The sequence below is a fragment of the Rhipicephalus microplus genome, chromosome 3 (genome assembly GCF_043290135.1).
Source record: "Rhipicephalus microplus isolate Deutch F79 chromosome 3, USDA_Rmic, whole genome shotgun sequence".
Taxonomy (NCBI): Eukaryota; Metazoa; Arthropoda; class Arachnida; order Ixodida; family Ixodidae; genus Rhipicephalus; species Rhipicephalus microplus.
The window spans coordinates 246747507-246766709 of NC_134702.1; the positions used below are offsets into that span (position 1 = coordinate 246747507).

Sequence of the window (19203 nt, forward strand, 5' to 3'; positions counted from 1 at the left end):
AAATCAATATACGTACCCTGGACAGTGAATTGTAGACTCTGCAACCAACCTGAGACTATAGAGCATTGTTTTATTCATTGTCGTGATGCTTTTTATTTTGGGACATTCTGAAAAGAACTTTAAGAAAAGAACTCTCAATCACAGTTCATGGTATTAGGTTCCTTCCGTTCAAAAAGAGTCTGACTGATAATACTCATTACGACCTGTTTATGCCATTGGGACTTTATTCACTATAGAAAAGTCGCGTGATCGATAGACACGCCGAGCCACCACGGTCGACGAGATATGTCTTCTGAGAAGCAGCTGCTCAAGTGCGCAGTGTTGTCGATAGACACGCCGAGCCACTACGGTCGACAAGATCTGTCTTCCGAGAAGCAGCTGCTCAAGTGCGCAGTGTTGTCGAGAGTGGCTTCCCGTTCTTGACGCTTGTGTGTGTTTGCCTGACTTCTGATGGAGTATGTTCTGTCTACTTCACTGGCGATACTTTCATTCATTAAAGAAAAAAAAACCTGGCGTGGCTCAGTGGCGCCGCGCGTGACCTGATTTTGGATCTCAAGGCAGTTTTCGCTGCAATAATGTTAAACGACGCAGGCTGCCCTGCATCGCCATTTTTTCCGGCTTAGCCCCACTACCACGTAGTAGGCTTCAGTTTTTTTTAACATCATCATAAACTACACAGCCCAGCCATTGATGCTTCGCGTGCAAATGTAAACTTCTCTTCTCGCACTAATACTTAGTCTAATTGTGTACCCTCACATTAAGCCTGCAGCTTCTTGGCCAATCCTTGTAGTGGGTAAGAGCCTGTATAAGGGAGCAAGCACGCCTAAGCTTTCATGATGGCCGATGTAGTGCAAGACGTCCTCGCTGGGAACACGTCCAGCCTTCAGCACGTGTGGTCGCAAGTCGGCATCACGAGTACCTACGTCACATCACCCAGTGGTGCACTCAACGCTCTCGAAGTGGTACGTACAACACGTTGGAGTGTTCTCACAGCACAGTATAGATATAAGGACGTGATCTTTTTGTTAGACATATTATTATAATATAAATGACAGACAATGATACCAAGGACCGTATTCGCCTCGAGATCTCAGAGTGGCGCACTCTCGAGAGTTACGTCTAAGCGGGGAGGACTCAACCGCGCTGCAGCAGCCGCAGCTCCGTTACGTGGATTGTCTGCTTCGAGCGGGAACTTAGTGGGGCAATCAGCCTCGCGAGGATCAACAACCAATGTTTTTGAGTCTGATTATTAACTTGATTTCGCGAGGATAAACAACGAATGTTTTTGAGTCTGATTATTAACTTGATTTCAGTAAGAGTTAATGAATAGCACCGATACCACCGATTGCAATGCTGGTACTAAAGTGAAACTATGTGTGAATGCTGCCGCCTGTCATCTGAAGTTTCTACCAAACGATACTAATTAGTTCGGGTGTCTCAATATTACTGTAAGTGTGCCTTTCTAGCCCGTATAAATATTGTAAGATGGCGTCCAGTACCCTCAAGACTCTTTATTATTGTCTCCAGTATGTGCCCCACAACCTAAACGGGAGTGGTGATGAGGAGTATGTACAGATGAAAAGATGGGATGAGTAATAATGCTTACAATATGTTATGTAGATGAACCTTGCGGAACGTCGAGGTGTCTGATCGTAGGTGAGGTGTCGTACGATGTTGGCTACACCATTGAATGCATCGCGACACAGGTTCTAGAAACAAGTGGACTTGTGAACCTGCCACACAACGTCTCCGTGGCGATAAAGTTTCGTGATGAATATTGCTCACTTACTCTCTCTGCACACAGTACTTTACAAAAGAACATACTTTTTATCCCTGGCGAGTGCTGCGCAACGGTGAAGTACTGCTCTGTGCCTCAATGTACTCGTGCACCCGTGAAACCGGCGTTAGCTTTTCAGTTATGCTAAGTAGAAGGGCAGGCGCACCCTCATCCTTCGAATATTTTTTTCTGCTGTGCATTGCTAGTACTAGTGAAACATGAGTATATGTGGGGTAATCGCTGTATATTTTTGGCATTTTAGTGTTTGCGAAGGACACGCAAGATAATTCGTGTAGAAGAGGGGTTAATTTATAGCTTTGGCAGTCACTAGACCGTTCAAGGCGTTTCCTAGAAATGCACAGCAGAATAACACTACCAAGTTCAGGATAATCCGTCTCAGATTGCAATCATGGGCGTCGGAAGGCTTAGGCTTGAGGGCGCAAGGCAATGTTCTATTGCAGTAACGGGGGAGGTAGCTTGAGAGGCAAGTGCTCGTAAGGCTATGGTAGGCCGCAAGTGCCGCCCTGTTGCATCCTCTGGCTGATAAAAATGACGGCAGCTTTTCCCAGTATTACTGATTCAGTGAGAATGATATCGCAAAGTATTTCTTAATAATATCGCAGAGGGCCGTCGCTAGGGTATCAGAATACAACAGAAAATTATTGCTAATTATATATACCGCACACAGGATCACAGAGATCAACGTGGCAAAGGCAAGCTGGGTTGAGTTTTGTTCACACTGAAAGCTCGAAAAGCTTCTTGTTATGCCACGGAAAGCTCTCTTTTTTTCAGCCTTCTTGGTGTTCTATATCCTATTCTTTTTGAATTTCGTCACTTCTGCTTTTTTTTTCTCTTTCTGTCTCTTTATAGCTTGCTTTCTCTTCAATTTTTATACGTTATTTGTGGTGTGGTTTTTTGTTAGTCATTCCTGTAATGTCCTCAATTTATGTTATCATCAAAGTATCCGAAGAAGAAAATAAGGAAGAGTTATGTTTCACGTGAGCGCAAGCTCCATTAGCTACAGCTAGGTGGGATATATGTGAGCCAGGCAGCAAATGGCGCAGATGACAGCATCATCTATTGAACTACAACATCTTCTACTGATCACGGCCCACTCAAAAGTGACCTAGACACTGTATAAGTTGGTGTACTGAGTGGGTAATAAGCTTGAACACTGCAAATTGTAATATAACGTACATCTCTTATAAACGCTTTCTTTCCTATTTCTCTGACACAATTACAATAGCAAAGTACTTCAAACCATCTTATATATATGGGGTTATTTACTCCCAGCTTTCACTGTCCTCCCACATAAAATCAGCTTGTTACTTGTGTCGAAATCTCCATTACTCCAAATTGAGTATCCACGGACTAGCTTAATTAGTATTCGTACACACAGTAAAAGTAGGCCTCACGAGTTTGATCACCTCATCAACTCTAACACAGTAAATCGAAGTCATTCAAGTAAATCGAAGTCATTCAGTAAATCTAAGTCACTTCATCGCACAGAACTACCAACGTCATAGCAGTGTTTTAGAACTTAAACGCGACTTCAATTTGCAGTCATCAAATATCCGCCTCACGATCCTGTTGTTTCACAAGTACACCTGTTGCCTGAAAAAATCTACTTTCCCTTCAAACACATAGGATCGAATTCAAGAACGAATGTGAAATCAGTGCCGACTTATGAGTCTTTTTGACAGAACACACGCATTCAACGCATCTGCTTTGACACAAGTAATCTCACTGTGAATTCACCTTGTTGACGTGATAATTTCAGTGACAAACAACAACCTTCTTCGTGATCATCTGCACTCTCACAACAGCTAGCGATATTTCATCGCCATTTACATTGATGTAGTAGTGACGATATTTTTTGTGTAACCAATGCTTTTGTGCGCTTGGGGGAAGCCTCGCAAACCCCGCTGAGCCCTTCGGGGCAAAAACCCAGTTTCGAACGCAAACCTAGCCTGCAAAGGTGGTTCTTGACGTGGTTTCCACGTGGATGACCTTCGGGTCGGTTAAAACTACGAGTTCACCAGGTCACGCATCCTTGCGTCATGGCAAACACAGAGAGAATTCTTTCTCAAACTCGCAAAAGCGTACAAAGCGTTTCTACCACCAATGCTTTTGTGCGAACACTACCACTATTAACTTGTATCCAATATGTATTGTTAAACAGTGTAAGTTCTTCGTTGATCTTTTGCTTTTCTCTGTAAGTCCCAGCCACTCTATTCTATAACATGAGTCTTTGGGTATGGTAAACAAATAGGCAAATAAAAACATAAATGGGACTTCATGCCCCTGATTTTCCTTCGCACTTAACTTAGTCATCTTGCAATATTTCTGCAAGGCCAAAACCATCAAAGTACCTTGTGTTTCTCCCAGCTTTTTACGTATCGAAACGTCTGCTAAATCTGCCTAGTTTGCTTCTGAGTGACTACCACATCACACCAGTCTGAATTGCAATGGTCTTACATGGCGGAGACCCAATTAAAATGACGTTGAAAGGTTTAGTCTTAACTATTATCAGGATTATCACCACAATAATTCGCGCAAACTTATCGAGGAAGAACCTAACTGGCTTGCGGTAATCGAATAGTTTTTGTGAAGTTCTAATGTGCAAGGCATTATTTAGCACTCGCTTAGCTCGAAATCGCTTCATTAGCGTGATTTTGTAAGCGGTGCTTTAATCAGTTTGGCCTTAGGACGACTTAGCTCAGTTTGCTCCATGCATGTCCTAGATCTGCCACATAGCTTGTGAGCTATTCAGCCTGATGGGCGTGCTCCGGGAGCGAGACGACAACGCGAAGAGGACGAAAAAAGTGTGCGGGCATAACAAGGCACCATAATGTAGAAGCTGGCCATCATGATTATGCACATGGCACCGGCGATCAGTTCAGCCTCGCGTGGTTGCAAAGCGCTTGGCTGTAGCCAATCTCCGAGGCCATGGGGCTGATTCTTCTGAAGTACTTAGTGCAGGCATCAAGTACTTCAAAATAATTAACACCGCCCTTACTTACAATATTTCGGTTCGGAAAATATTTCCGACAATCTTCTTGCATGCACAAACTTGCATGCCCTCACAGGAACGGCAAACAAATGAAAGAACGTGCCTCTGGTTTCAATACACCACGCAACCTTTTGGCTCCACTTGACGTGATGCCACGTTTTGTCGTCGCCACTGAAACGCTGCTTCCGCTGAAGGCTAAATTTGGGCTTTTTCTACTGTTAGTTCGAAAGGAGTAGTTCCGCCAGAGCTCGTAAAAATTTCGAGTTTCTCCACGCCCGTGTCATTCTGCGTAGCACCTTTAGAATGGAAATTGAGCGGTAGGAATCCTGTTGAAAAATACGGTTCGGTAGGTGTTGACGTCTATTTTAGCCCTCACCACAACGGTACTAGATGAAAACGGAAGAGAAAAAAAACAGCGGTAAATTGCTCGCTCAGAAGACTGCAAAGTGTTTACTTCGACACCACTTGAGTAATATGCACAATGCTATTTCAAAGAACCTAAAAAATCTTACTTTTTCTTATAGCGCCCACAAGTTGACGTAGGAACCTGATTGCTTAACGCGTTGGAGCACTCAAATTCACAATAGTTTGATAACGGCCATACAACTACAGTGGGTTTTGTGCAAAGTTGTATGTGTTCAAATCAGCTGCGCTGAGGTGATCGCCCAATTTAGGCCACATTTGGGTATTTCTCAGTTATTTACAGAGGTCGCATTCCAGCACTCCGCAATCAGTTATATAGAAAAAGGAATAGAATGCGTGCCATATAGTTGGCCTTCAGAGAATTCGTTTGCAAAAAATCACAGAATATTCCCGGAGTGAATGATGCTGTATGGGGCGAATGATCCATCAGTCCGTCCGTGTTTCCATAAGTTCGTTCATGCTTCTATACGTCCGTGCATCCGTCCGTGGGACCCTCCGGGTTCGTCCATCCGTCCATGCGTCCATCCATCTGTCCATCCTTTCATCTGTGCGTCTGGCTGTCTGTTCGTTCATACGTCCGTCCATCCATCCACCTGCTTGTTTGCCTGTCCGTTCATGCGTCCATCCGTCCGTTTATCTTGTGAACACTCAAAGTGCCGTAGTCACATCTTTTCGTCATATCTTCATTACACTCAAATACCGCCGTGCAGCGGACATTCCAAGGATTGAACGAGAGTTGGCTACCTACTACTACTACTACTACTACTACTACTACTACTACTACTACTACTACTACTACTACTACTACCAAACACAACATACATACATACATACATACATACATACATACATACATACATACATACATACATACACACATACATACATACATACATACATACATACATACATACATACATACATACATACATACATACATACATACTTACATACATACATACATACATCGGAGACACATGACCCACGGTTTAAGGAGCTTCGCCTCTAAAAGCTTGTATGACATTGCCAACAAGACACTTCCGTGCACTCACTGATGAATATATTCTGTAAGTCGATATGACCTGTAAACAACAATGTGCTTTGTTTCTAGGAGGAAGGTCATTTTCCTCAGGGTAAGCCCGATTTTTTCAGAGTTATTCAATCATATGATTCTATAACTGCGCACTTCCTTCTGTTGTGCTCACTGCTACTCAGAGCGCCCACTAGATGGCTGCAAATGAGAGCGTTACTTTCCCCCGGTGCTCACCTTACTATGACAGATGCTATAGTTTGACACAAAACAGCGTTCGCGTTCGCCACGCCCTCTCTCTTTCGTCAGTATCTTTTGTCAGCAGCTGCGTTTAAGGGATTTACTGAAGTGTCCGTGGAGCTCCGCGAGATGAAAATGACCCTAATAAGCCGCCCACACTACGCTTACTCACCTGCCGGCAATGCCACCATCCCACAGAAAAACAAATGAAATGAGAAGTTACGACAGTAGAAACCCTTGGTCGCTTTGACAACTAGTAGCAGCGTTCTTTGGCGATACATGCAAAAACGAGGTTTTCCGTAGAGTGCTGGTGTGAACTTCAGCGTCTCAGTGAGTGTGGGCCAATGTCTGCGTGGGCTATGTGCGGCCGACTGTTTCACAGTTTTTACTGATGAGCATTAGAGCTACGCCGCGCTATTCACAATTCACATCGTCGAGATGACGTTATCGACAGTAAAAATTTCTATCTTTCCGAAACTATTTACAGAACTTCCCAGGAAGAATCACGCTAGTTGGTTTCATAGAGCGCCGGTAGCCAAAGCTATTAGCAGCAACCCAGCGATATGCTATCTAACTTGCAAGAAGTGCGCCTGATAGCGGACGACTCTGTAACTCCTGGCCACTGATGTTGATCACTCAATTGTGCTGAAAAAAAAAAACAATTGGAATTCTCTGTACAGTACCCGAGCATATTTCCATATTCCAGAGCTGTTTTCAATGCCTGCAGGTCAGCGCGGCTAGCCTGTTCCTGCTCATCAGTACATTAGGATCGAGCTACAGCAACCTGAGTCTCCTTCAGCTGGTGTCCTTCTCGTACAGCCTACTGGGACTGCACATGCTTTGCGTAGGACTCATCAGCGTGCAGTTCACCTACGTCATCACGAACACAATATACGTGAGTGCATTTGTTTTATGCTGAATGAAATAAGACCTAATTTTCTAAAGAACCAATATGATGTAAAAAATTCGGCGTCTCCAGAACATGCTCTTGATGTGCAATACAGTATTTCCTTTCTCAAAATTTTCGGCGAAACAAAAATAACGAAATACATCACCTATAGCGGGCTTGGATGACATAGTCAAGGGTAGAAAACGTGGTCAGTGCATTTTAGTGCACGTTAGTTTGTATTCTGTGTTCAATATAGCACATGTGTGGGAATAAATTGCACTTGCAAATATTGCATGTACAAGCAACAATCGCTTAACCTCATTTTCCTACGAAATGAAAGGTCCTCGAACAAGGGGTTTTAGTTTAACCAACGTGTAATGAGGTGCGTCAGTAGGTCATGGTAAATAAAGACCATGAATATATCTCCTGACCTCCTCGAGACAGCGGAAAACAAACTACGTAAGAAAAAAAAGAACGAAGGACACGAGAACACCTCGTGGTACGAGGATGTGGAAAAAAGAAGGGCAGAAGTAGCACGTCTTAAAAGGAGAGAGAGAGAGAGAATAATACAATTATTGACACTAAATAGGATGCTGTACTGGTTGGAATACCTAGTCCGGAAGACCATTGGCTCTTGCTACCGAGTGGGCTCGATCAACCAGCGCCTGTTGCTGCACGTGGTCATAGCTAAAAATGGTCGCCTCACACTTGACTATTGTAGGATTATGATTCACCGATGTACTGCTATTATTTTGGACCTCCCAGACCATATGAAATAAAGGGGCCGTCTGGGAACAGAATTTAACTGTGGATTGTACATCAAAGGGTCTGTCTTGCATAAACATAAGGATTTCGATATGCTGGTAATTGTAGTCGTCTTCAAGCGACCTGCGATGCCCTATCTAATGTGGGATCAGGTGGCAATAAAGAGCACCTACTCAACCTGATGTGTTGCAGGATGTCAGCATACGAAAAAGGGGTGGTTGGGGATTGTTCTTGTAAGAAAGATGGTGCGCTGTGGAAGAAGCAACGGAGGCCCGGTGTAAGAAATTGTGAAATGAGGAAAAAGCGCGTTCATTGCCTCTAACTCCTGTGTGCCCTGGTACCCATAGCTGTTGTATCCACTGACCCTCTTGACGACGAGCCACGCCTGCTACAGAAATGAATGTGTAAACCGGCCTAGTTGACCTCCGGCGAAATCGCGATACGCCACCTGGGAATCCGTGAGGGCAAAGGTGGATTTCGGGTTACGCATGGCTAAGGCTATACCAGCCCCTTCCATGGATGTCATGTTTACTCCGCTAGCAGAGATGCAGTTCACGATTAGTTCTCTGTTTACCACGCCTGCCGTGGCATGGTTGGGCAGGGGTCCGGTGACATTCACAAAGAAGGTGACTTCACCATCTGCATATTTGTCATGTACTTTGGCTCTGGCAGCTAGTCTCTTTTTGTGATAGACGGGGTGCATACTGCGTGGCATACGCCGAGTATAGACTTCCTTTTGCCATTTTCATGGTAGTGATAGTTTACTGGCAACCTGCATAGAATTATTTTTGCCGAGGGTGTCTAGCCTGGCGCGACCTGCCTTAGTAGGCATGCATTGAAGAAGATTGGCGATTTGGGCTAGTTCATAAATTCATGATACTAAGGGTTGCAGCGCGAGCACGAATGTGCTAGAAGAAACAGACGAAAGTCGGGGTACGGAAGTCGAGGTACGGAAGGCTCGTGTTGTCCTCTTTGCCTTCCGTACCTCGACTTTCGTCTGTTTCTTTTAGCACATTCGTGCTCGCGCTGCAACCCTTAGTATCATGCCTTAGTAGGCGCCAGCCCAATCACTTGGTTTGTGCGCCGAGCTTCGAAGAGCTCGGACGCTGTATTAGACATGCCCATCCTAAATATTCTGTCATTCATGGTCCATGGGGGTATATTGAGGGCTTTCAATATAAAAGCCGTAGTACAAGGTCTAATTTGTGTTCATCTTTTTTCAGAATGTGCAGGTACGGAAAGCTGTAAGTGACGCGACTGATCACGAATGGTTTCACAAGACGCACTATGTCCGCTTCCTTCATGCCTTGGTGTCGATTGGCAATTCTAGATATCATTCACATGGTATTTTTGCAGGTAGTACGTAACTTTTCAATCACTACCTTGTTATTGCGCTGATTAATAATGTGTGCAGCCAGGACTCAAATGGTTTCCACTTCCATGACCTGGGATTGATTAGCTGGGTAATAAAGGGAATGTATTTGCCACGTTTCCTGAATACCAGAAATTCTGATTTAGTTGGACAGCAGCGAAGCCCGCACGTTCAACAAATGCTTTGCGCGGTATTCGCGGCCCATTGAAGCACTTCGTCCATCGCTCTTATGCTTCCAATGTTCTGCCACATAGTAGCGTCATCAGCGTATATTGCGTGCTTGATTCAGGATATCTCGCTGAGTGATCTGGGGAGATCCAGTAATGCGAGATTGAATAAGAGTGGTCAGATTGTAGCCCCTTAATTGTGGTGTACCGGAGTTTCCCATTGTGATGGGGGCTGTATTAGCGCCGCCTATTTGTATGGCCAGTTGACGGTTGTGCATGAAGTTGCTCACGTAATTCTATGCACGTTGACCGCTTTTTAGTTTAGCCAGGTTAGCCAGGATAGCCGAGTGCCGGACTTCATAAATTGCTTTTTTGAAATCGTTGCCCAGAATGGTGCATTCTAGTTTCGTGGCTCCACTGGGGTGATTGATGATGTTGTGCTTTAAGTGAAATGGAGCATCATGTGCCAATAAACGTGCTCTAAAGCCAAGAATGGTATTTGGGAAAAGGCATTTAGTCTATTCATTGAGCCTAATGTACAGTGCCTTCTCCATAACCTTGCCGCACAGGAGGTGAAGAAAATGGGACGAAGGTTGTCTATGTTTATCGGCTTTCCTTGTTTGAGAATGAAAGTAATTTTGGCCGATTTCCATTTCTGAGGAAGTATGCCATCGATCTAATACTTATTAATCAGATCAGTAAATATATTCAGCACATCATCAATAACTTGCCCATCAAGGTGGTAGTAATTCGGTCAGGGCCGGGAGTCGTTCCACGACCCATAATATCAATTGCCGCTCTAATTTCCGCAACCGTGAAATCTCGATCCATTTCAGGGCTTGCGATTCCGCTGTAATCTGGGACGTGGTCCGCGCTCACGGAGGTATTGATGTACTCACGGTGGTATTGATCTGGAAATAGTTGAGCTGTGTGTCTCCTGTATTAGCCTGGATTGCCCGCTGAAGGTTTTGATGGGCGGCTCTGACCACGTGATTGTGCTGGGTCTATACTATACCGAAGTAAGCGTCAGGCTGATTTATTTTGTATTGTGCCCGTGAGTGCGTCACACTTCGTGAACTAAGTATGCTTTTAAAGTTTGGTGGCATATTCCTCTGCTTGTACTTCAACTTCTGCGATGCGAAGTTTGAGCTTGCAGTTAATCTTCTGGCGCTTCCATCGTCTGGTCAGCTGACGTATTGCATACCAGAGATGCAGCGGATGCTAATCTACTGCTGGTTTTTCCCGGTCAGTTTCCATTTCTTTGGTCACTTCTTTCCTCAGCCGAATGAGTGTTCGAGACCATTCGTCATAGGAATCGGGCGGCTAGTCAAATGGAAAGTTTCCTATTTTGCAAAAAGCACGCCAATCTACCACATGGACTGATTTATCGCGTGCTTTATGACAGTCATATATTATGATAGCATGAATGAGAGTGGTGGATTCTGAGCGCTTCCTGAGAGTTTAGTCCTTTTGGTTGCGAAGCATTGAGAGCCTTTGAAAGGTCTGGGCATGTGTCTCGTGATATGCTGTTGCTTATCCGAGTGAAATAGTCGTCGTCCGTGAGTAGCGTGAGCCCTTCGATGGTCTTTAGGTTGTGCAACTTACACCCTTTCGCATTCTTGACGACGTAACCCCAATCCGCGTGTTGGGCTTTGAAGCCACCCGGCACTAGCAGGGGAGCACGTCCTGCTATAGTATTCGCCTTGCGGATGACCTAAGCAAACGTATGCTGTTGGTCCGTGGGGTGACTGTATATATTTAAAACGTATATTCAATTATGCTACTTGTTGCGAAGAAGACATTGGATGAGTAAATACTGCAAGCTAGCGTTTCTGAGGGCAAGGTCGTGCTGTAGTGTGGCATAATGGTTATTGACGAGCGTAACTGCTGATATGCCATCGGCACTAGCCTGAGCCGTATACCTAGAAAGCTTGGCTGCGTGTTGCCCGACGTTTGTAAAGCTATTACTTCTGGCACTGATTGTAAGGTTGTAATATAGTGATGCATCGATGCTGCTTTACGGCGCAAACTCCTACAATTCCACTGTATTACAGTAAACTGTCGAGCTTGGCTTGCCATCACGGGGCATGGTGGAGGCGTCATCGCTATCCAAGTTGATGTGTAGAGCAGGGCTGTAGCTGGCACGTCACGTCGCCCCGACAGCTGCTTGACCCCCTTGAGATGTTGGCCTTCATTGAGTTTTGTAACTTGTCGATTGTATTTGGCTATGGTTGATTCCATCTGATTGATGCAAGGCATTGTAAGTTCACAAAATTGCTGTGCATTTCTGGCTTCGAGTGCGCTGACATGGTTAAAAATTGATTGCTCTATCGTCTGAGTAATAGTTGCTGTATAAGCTCTGCAATTCTTTTCCAAGGCCTTGTCGGCAATGTCGGTTATTGAGGCCTGATTCTGCGAGGTCAAGCTGCTGCACTGGGTATAACTAATGTCCGTTTCTGACAACTATATTCCGTTTCTGTTTATAGATAACATGGTTGTTGCGATACCTTATGATGCTCATATGTGTGTGTGCTACTTGTAACACCTACTGCGTCCTTATCTGTGAGAGTAACCTGCGAGGAAGAAAATTTCACACCGTAACAGAAGCGTATCTCATAATCATATGGTAGTGTTGGGACGTTAAACCCCACATATCCTCGTGACACAATGTTGCCACAAGTGCATTTGCGTTTGTCAAGGCAGTGACTGCATTTTTCTGCCACTGTTATCTCGGGGATTATCGGTCGATTCGTCGCAGTGCCATCTGTACACGCTTTCATGATTTAAAATACATCTATACCACTGCGAATGCCCTGCCCGCAAGCCCCGGCCTTCGAGCATTCACTGACTTATAAAAAACATTTCGCGAGGAGGATCGTTCTGCATAGCAGGGATGCATGTGTGTGCATTCCTTCGAGAAATGACTTTAAAAATGTTCTTCGTCCTGCCGCTATGTTTTCGAAGTGAATTACAGTACTCACGTACTCACGCATGGTAATTTAGGCTTTATTACGTAGGTTGATACAGGACAATTGGGACTGTAAATTCATACCAAACTTTATTTTTGGAATGCACGAAATCATATCGCAAACCTTCTTTTTGACTATAAGGCGTGTAAACGCAACAAACATGATGACCTTTCACGGCCAATTTTGCCTGAAAACGGCCAGGCATTGTCGGTTGGAAGCGCATGAGTCAGGCTTCGTCCTTTAGAATTCACGTTGAAGACATCTAAAACGAAGTCTACCCTTTCATGGTCGGGTACAGGGAATATCTTGTGCAGCATAACATAAAGCTCTACGTATCTAATAGAAGTATGTGGGAATTCGAAAGACGTCGTTGTGCATGGTGAATAGGTGATAAAAAGATGTAACACACTACCACCAACACAGGCTATAAGGCATGCCCCAGTGGAAGGCTCGAAAAGTTTTGACCACCTTAGTGTTCTTTAGTAGGCATTCACATCGATAAATGCATGGGGTCTAGCGTGTTTTCTTTATCTAATATCCATCGCCCAAGCTGACGCAGTGAAAAACTTTACAAAGCGTGTTTTCTGTGGATTTCATGCCTGATGAAGACCGTGGCTTTTCTTGCTGGGCATAGTTTTTATAGCTGCCTTGTCGTAAAACAACGTGGCGGTGGTTTAAAAACTAAAGGCCACTACAGGCGTTTTTGTCGATTGGAGCCCACTTGTGTTAACATTTTCACACACACACACACACACACACACACACACACACACACACACACACACACACACACACACACACACACACACACACACACACACACGCGCACGCACGCACGCACGCACGCATACAGTTAACTGACAGCCCGTGAGAAATACATTTAGATATCCAAGGTTAACACAGTTATTTAACTGTTTGGTGGACCCAAACAAAATGAAGGTTTCCTATTTTAAACAAGACCAATTCAAAACTTTAGAAGTGTTTTAAAGCAAAGAAAAAAGTGGGATTCATACGTCCTGTTGTGAACTTGTGCTGGGCCAAATTTTCTTGAAGAATGGTCTGAAGCAACTTACACGTAACTGAACGTTCTACACCAGGCACGGGTTTCGTGTGCCCCAGGTTTTTTGCTAGTTGAGCACCAGTGGTACTATCATCGCGGGCCAATCAAATTCGGGTGGTCAGTTTTTTGGTAGAAACGATGCCCATTCGGATAAGTGACCCCAAGCTGTAGTTTGCGAAGCGACGACAAAGCCGTACTGCGGTTTTGCTGGTAAACTTTGTGGAGACTGCAGGGATAAGCGCGGCAGCGGGTGCCACTGATTCAACTTATGCAGCGCATAGTAGCGCAAACTTGGAAGACGCAGATAACAAAAAGTAAATAGGAGAGAACACAAAAATTGTCCGCTAAACTTCGACTGCTTATTCAAAAAAAAAAAAAAACAGGCCATCAGATTACAACTCTCTGCGCATGCGTGCATCAAGATAGGTAAACCTTGATCAGACTCACGTGTCAAAATGCTGCTGCTCATTCATGTTAAGTGAAACAGACGTATAAATAAAGCACTCCTTGTCTCTCTTCCTAATATAAAACACCTTCGATACCTCTCGCGCTAATGTGTCGTTGCTTCTGCCTATTATAATGACGATCTCATGAAGCCGAGGCTGATAATTGCAGTCTATAAAGTGCGCAGATAATTTCTCAGTTCCTTCACTCTTTAGAGGTTCTTCATTCTCTCGAGATCGATTGTTGGCCCAGCATCCAGTTTGTTCCACATTCGTCTTTTCACGCGACAGCGGCATTTCATATACGAAGCCCGTCGCGCATTTCACCTAAGATCTAAGTTGATTCCGCTGGCAGCCGGGGTTTTTTTTTAAGCGCGGCTGCCCCGCGGACACATCGATGATGACTGATAAGTGGAGAGGAACGTCCCAAAACCACCATACCCTATTGCAAAAGCAGCGTAATGCCAGTACGTTTGTTGACACTGGTACGCGCTGGAGAAGCTGGTACACGCTTGTACTCACTGGCCCTTCGCTGGGCGCACTGGGAAAAAGCTGCGTCGCACTGGTAGGGGCGCTGGCTCAACCGCTGTGATGCTGGTGCGCACTGCGAAGCGCTGGAAGCACTGGAACTTTCACTGGCAAGCGCTGGTGAATATTGGAGCACGCACTGTTTCTACCAGCGCAGCTGCAGCGTTCATGTTATTGTAGCGTGTGCCGTGGTTAGTTTCAGTTTCGTTGAATATAAAACGCTGGATTCGACGGCAGGGAGAGATGCTCCCCTAACAGATATCAAGCATACGTAATTTTTTAACAGATACTGAGGATACGTAAGCGGTCTTACCCAGTGCCCGGCACAGCGAGCATTAAATCTGTCATGCCAGCCGTGTTGGTATATATTGCCACATGGTTTGCTTGGGTGAGATCGAGGAGTGAAAGAAGACAAAGACGATCTCTCTGAGCCGCTGCTTGAGTAGTCGACTAAACGAGCCCATTTTTATCGAGTTTGTCGAGAGTAACGTGACAAGACTGGTGGAGTTGCTGGGTACAACGTCTCGCAATCCACCCGATGCCCAAGACCCCGTCCAGCAGCCGGAACACAAGCCCTGCACCCGTGGACACTCCTGTTCATAGAGTAAACCGCCGCCAACGAGGCCTACCGCCTGAGACACCAACCACTGACGCAGCGAATATGACTTCGACACAAGATCCCATGCAAGCTCCGACACCTTCCACGCCGATGTACTGCGCCGTCCAGAACCCGCTCATGCCTAGCCCCTTTCACGGAGAGCAGCACGAAGATGTTGACGACTGGCTGAGTGAGTTCGAACGTGTGGCAGCGATCAATTACTGGGATGATGCCGCGAAGCTCCGGAACGTGTACACTTGCTTAAAGGACGGTGCCAAGACGTGGTTTTTGAACAGGGATGATGTTCTGACATCTTGGCGCGAGTTCCAGCGTCGTTTCCTGGAGACCTACAGGAGTCCCGACCGCCGCGAACGGGAGGAGCGTGCACTACAATCACGCATCCAGATGCCCAACGAGACCGTCTCGATGTACGTCGAGGACATGACACGGCTATTCAAGCGAGCGGATCCTGCTATGGCAGAAGAAAAAAGTTGCGCCACCTCATGCGTGGTGTGAAGGAACAACTTTTTGCTGGTTTGGTGCGTAGTCCCCCCAAAAGTGTTGCTGAGTTTCTTACTGAAGCGGCAACAATGGAGCGAGTACTGCACCAACGGTCTGCCCAGTTTGACCGTCAAGTGAATGCTGCCTCAACTCCCGAAATTTTCGCCACCCCTGGGAGCAAGAGCCCCGAATGGATTCGCGAGATCATTCAATCTGTCGTCCGGGAAGAAATGGAAAAGATGTACGGGACAAGGCAAATCGATGTTGGTTCGATCACCAGTGTCATCCGCGACGAGGTCCAGCAGATACAGCACGCCCATCGTTTTCCGCGCACGTCGGTTGATCCGGAAACGGCTCCTGTGTCTACTGACAGTCGCCGTCGTACGTACGCGGAAGCCTTGCGATCTGCCACTCCTCTTTCGGGTCAAGGAGTCCCGATCCAGCCAGTGCCGCACGTCCCAATCCAGACAGTGCCACACGTCCCGATCCAGACAATGCCATACGTCCCGATCCAGACAACGATGCCGTTAGTCGCGATTCAGTCAGCGCACGCTGATTTGGACATCGATAGTCGCCGTACACCGACGCGCAAGTCTGATCTCTGGCGTACGCCAGACAGACGACCCCTCTGCTATCTTTGCGGTGAGGCTGGTCACATTTACCGCGAATGCCCATACCGGCAACTTGGACTGCGCAGATTTTCCGTCAATTCCCCTCGTCCCCGAATTGGTCAAAGGCCAAGGGATATCGAAGAGTATCTCGCGCATCAGCGTGCACCCTTTACACGACGGCAATCGCGGTCACCATCTCCGAGGAGACCCGCAGCCACTGGGCCACGTTTCGGGGTGACGACACGGGAACGCTCCCCGAGCCCTCGTCGGGAAAACTGAAGGCAGCGACCTTCGGGGGCAAGGTCGCTGGGACTCAAAGTGCGGAAGACCTCCCATCGATGCTTGCACGCAACGCCGAAGGCATTTCGTCAGAGAATAATCGCAGTGCCGAAGAAACGCCGACATCCGCATCTGAACTTAGTGACCGCGTGTCACTTGACATACCTGTGCTGGTTGACGGTCTTCAGGTCAGTGCATTGGTAGACACTGGTGCAGACTATTCGATCATCAGCGGGAGGCTAGCGAAAGATCTCAGGAAAGTGATCACGCCGTGGAATGAAACGCGAATTCGAACAGCTGGAGGACACGTTAGAACACCGCTGGGTCGCTGTACCACAAGAGTGAAAATTCGTGCGTCAACGTTTGTGCTCAGCTGCCTCGTTCTTCCCGACTGTTCGCGTCAGCTGATTATCGGCATGGACTTCCTTCGGGAATACGGTGCCATCATAAATCTCCGTGAGCGCATCGTGACCTTCTCGACTCAAGGCGCAACAGATCGAGACGCTGATAACTGCCGTAGACTTGCGCTGCGTGTTGCTGACGACAGTGTGACGCTGCCACCTCGATCAACTGTTCCCATCGAAGTCACTTGTGAAGACTTCCAAGACGGCGACGTGGTGGCTGAAAGCAACTTATCACTTCTGCTGCTCCAATGTGTACGCGCCGCCCGAAGTGTTGTGCGCGTCCGTGACGGACAGTCAACGATACTAGCTACGAACTTCAATTACGAGCACCGGCATCTTTTCCGTGGAACCACCCTAGCTTATGGAGAACCTTTTGCCGACGTCACGGAGTGCTTCGCGTCCGAGGAAACGCATAAGGATGAGGAATTTCTAGACCACATTGACATTAATTCGACGCTGTCAGACGAGAGAAAGGCTGCACTTCACGACCTTTTAAGGGAGTTTAGATCTTGCTTCGCCTCTTCTTCTAAAGTCCGTCAAACACACCTTACGAAGCATCGAATTATTACCGACGATGACGTCCGCCCCATCCGACAGCAGCCTTATCGCGTTTCTGCCAAAGAACGCGAGGCTATTCAGACACAAGTAAAAGAGATGCTCGATGACGGGATTATTCAACCATCCAGCAGCGCTTGGTCCTCGCCAGTCGTTCTAGTAAAGAAAAAAGACGGAACGCTGCGATTCTGTATTGACTACAGGAAGCTTAATAGCGTCACAAAAAAGGACGTATACCCGCTTCCACGGGTCGACGACTCCCTCGACAGGTTACGACGTGCGAAGTATTTTTCGTCCATCGATCTAAAGAGTGGCTATTGGCAAATTGAAGTGGATGAACGAGACCGAGAAAAAACCGCGTTTGTGACTCCAGACGGACTTTATGAATTCCGAGTTCTTCCCTTCGGCCTCTGTTCTGCACCAGCCACTTTTCAGAGGATGATGGACACAGTTCTCGCTGGCTTGAAGTGGCAAAGCTGCCTTGTCTACCTCGATGATGTGGTCATCTTTTCCGAGAGCTTTGAAGAACATCTGAAGCGTCTGAGAAAGGTTCTGGAAGCCATTCGCACAGCTGAACTTACGCTGAAACCCCAAAAATGCCATTTCGGCTATGAAGAGCTGAAATTTCTGGGATATGTCATTAGTGCAGATGGAGTGCGACCTGATCCAGACAAAACTGCTGCTGTCGTCGCCTTCCCTGTCCCATCAGATAAAAGAGCAGTACGCCGTTTCCTCGGCTTGTGCGCGTATTATCCCCGATTTATCGCCAACTTCTCTAAGATAGCTGAACCTCTTACGCGACTCACCCGAGATGACGTACCCTTTACTTGGGGCGCAGAACAAGATACAGCGTTCACAGAGTTACGACAGAGAATGCAAACAACCCCTGTTCTTGCCCATTTTGATGAGGACGCTGCTACAGAAATTCATACAGATGCCAGCAACGTCGAACTTGGCGCTGTCCTTGTACAACGACCCGGCGGCGTTGAGCATGTGATAGCTTACGCCAGTCGTACTCTTTCTCGAGCTGAGACCAACTATTCTACGTCAGAAAAAGAATGCCTCGCAGTCGTGTGGGCGACGACCAAATTTCGGCCTTACCTCTATGGTCGTCCCTTCAAAGTGGTGACTGACCACCACTCGCTCTGCTGGCTGGCAAATCTCAGAGATCCATTCGGCCGTCTCGCACGGTGGAGTTTGCGTTTGCAGGAGTTTGATATTACGATTGTGTACAGGTCAGGGCGCAAACACGAAGACGCCGACGTGCTTTCTCGAGCACCTCTGGGGAACGCTGTCAGGGGCTCCGAAGATGAAGATGCCTTTCTCGGAGCAGTTAGTGACTCCAAATTTATGTCAAAGCAGCGGGCAGACGATGAATTACGCCCAGTCATTGATTCCCTGGAAGGCCGCAACTCTTAGGTCCCTCAACACATTGCTCGCAAACTGTCCTCTTTTTGTCTAAGAAGAGGCATTCTTTACAAGAAAAACGCCCGTGGTAGCGACAAAGCCTTCCTACTCGTTGTTCCTACCGACATGCGTGATGAAATCCTCCTGGCGTGCCACGACGAGCCCACGTCAG

At 46.6% G+C, this 19203-nt stretch overlaps 1 protein-coding gene across 1 annotated transcript in view; it reads left to right on the forward strand.

Annotated features, from left to right (window-relative positions):
- The first annotated feature begins 551 nt into the window (after window positions 1–551).
- LOC119159846 (uncharacterized) overlaps window positions 552–19203 on the forward strand; it is a 44024-nt gene continuing 25372 nt past the window's right edge. The window contains exons 1-2 of the mRNA XM_075888666.1: window positions 552–962; window positions 7211–7378. Of these exons, the coding sequence (XP_075744781.1) occupies window positions 834–962; window positions 7211–7378 (297 nt within the window). The 5' untranslated portion in view covers window positions 552–833. The remainder of the gene's footprint in view (window positions 963–7210; window positions 7379–19203) is intronic.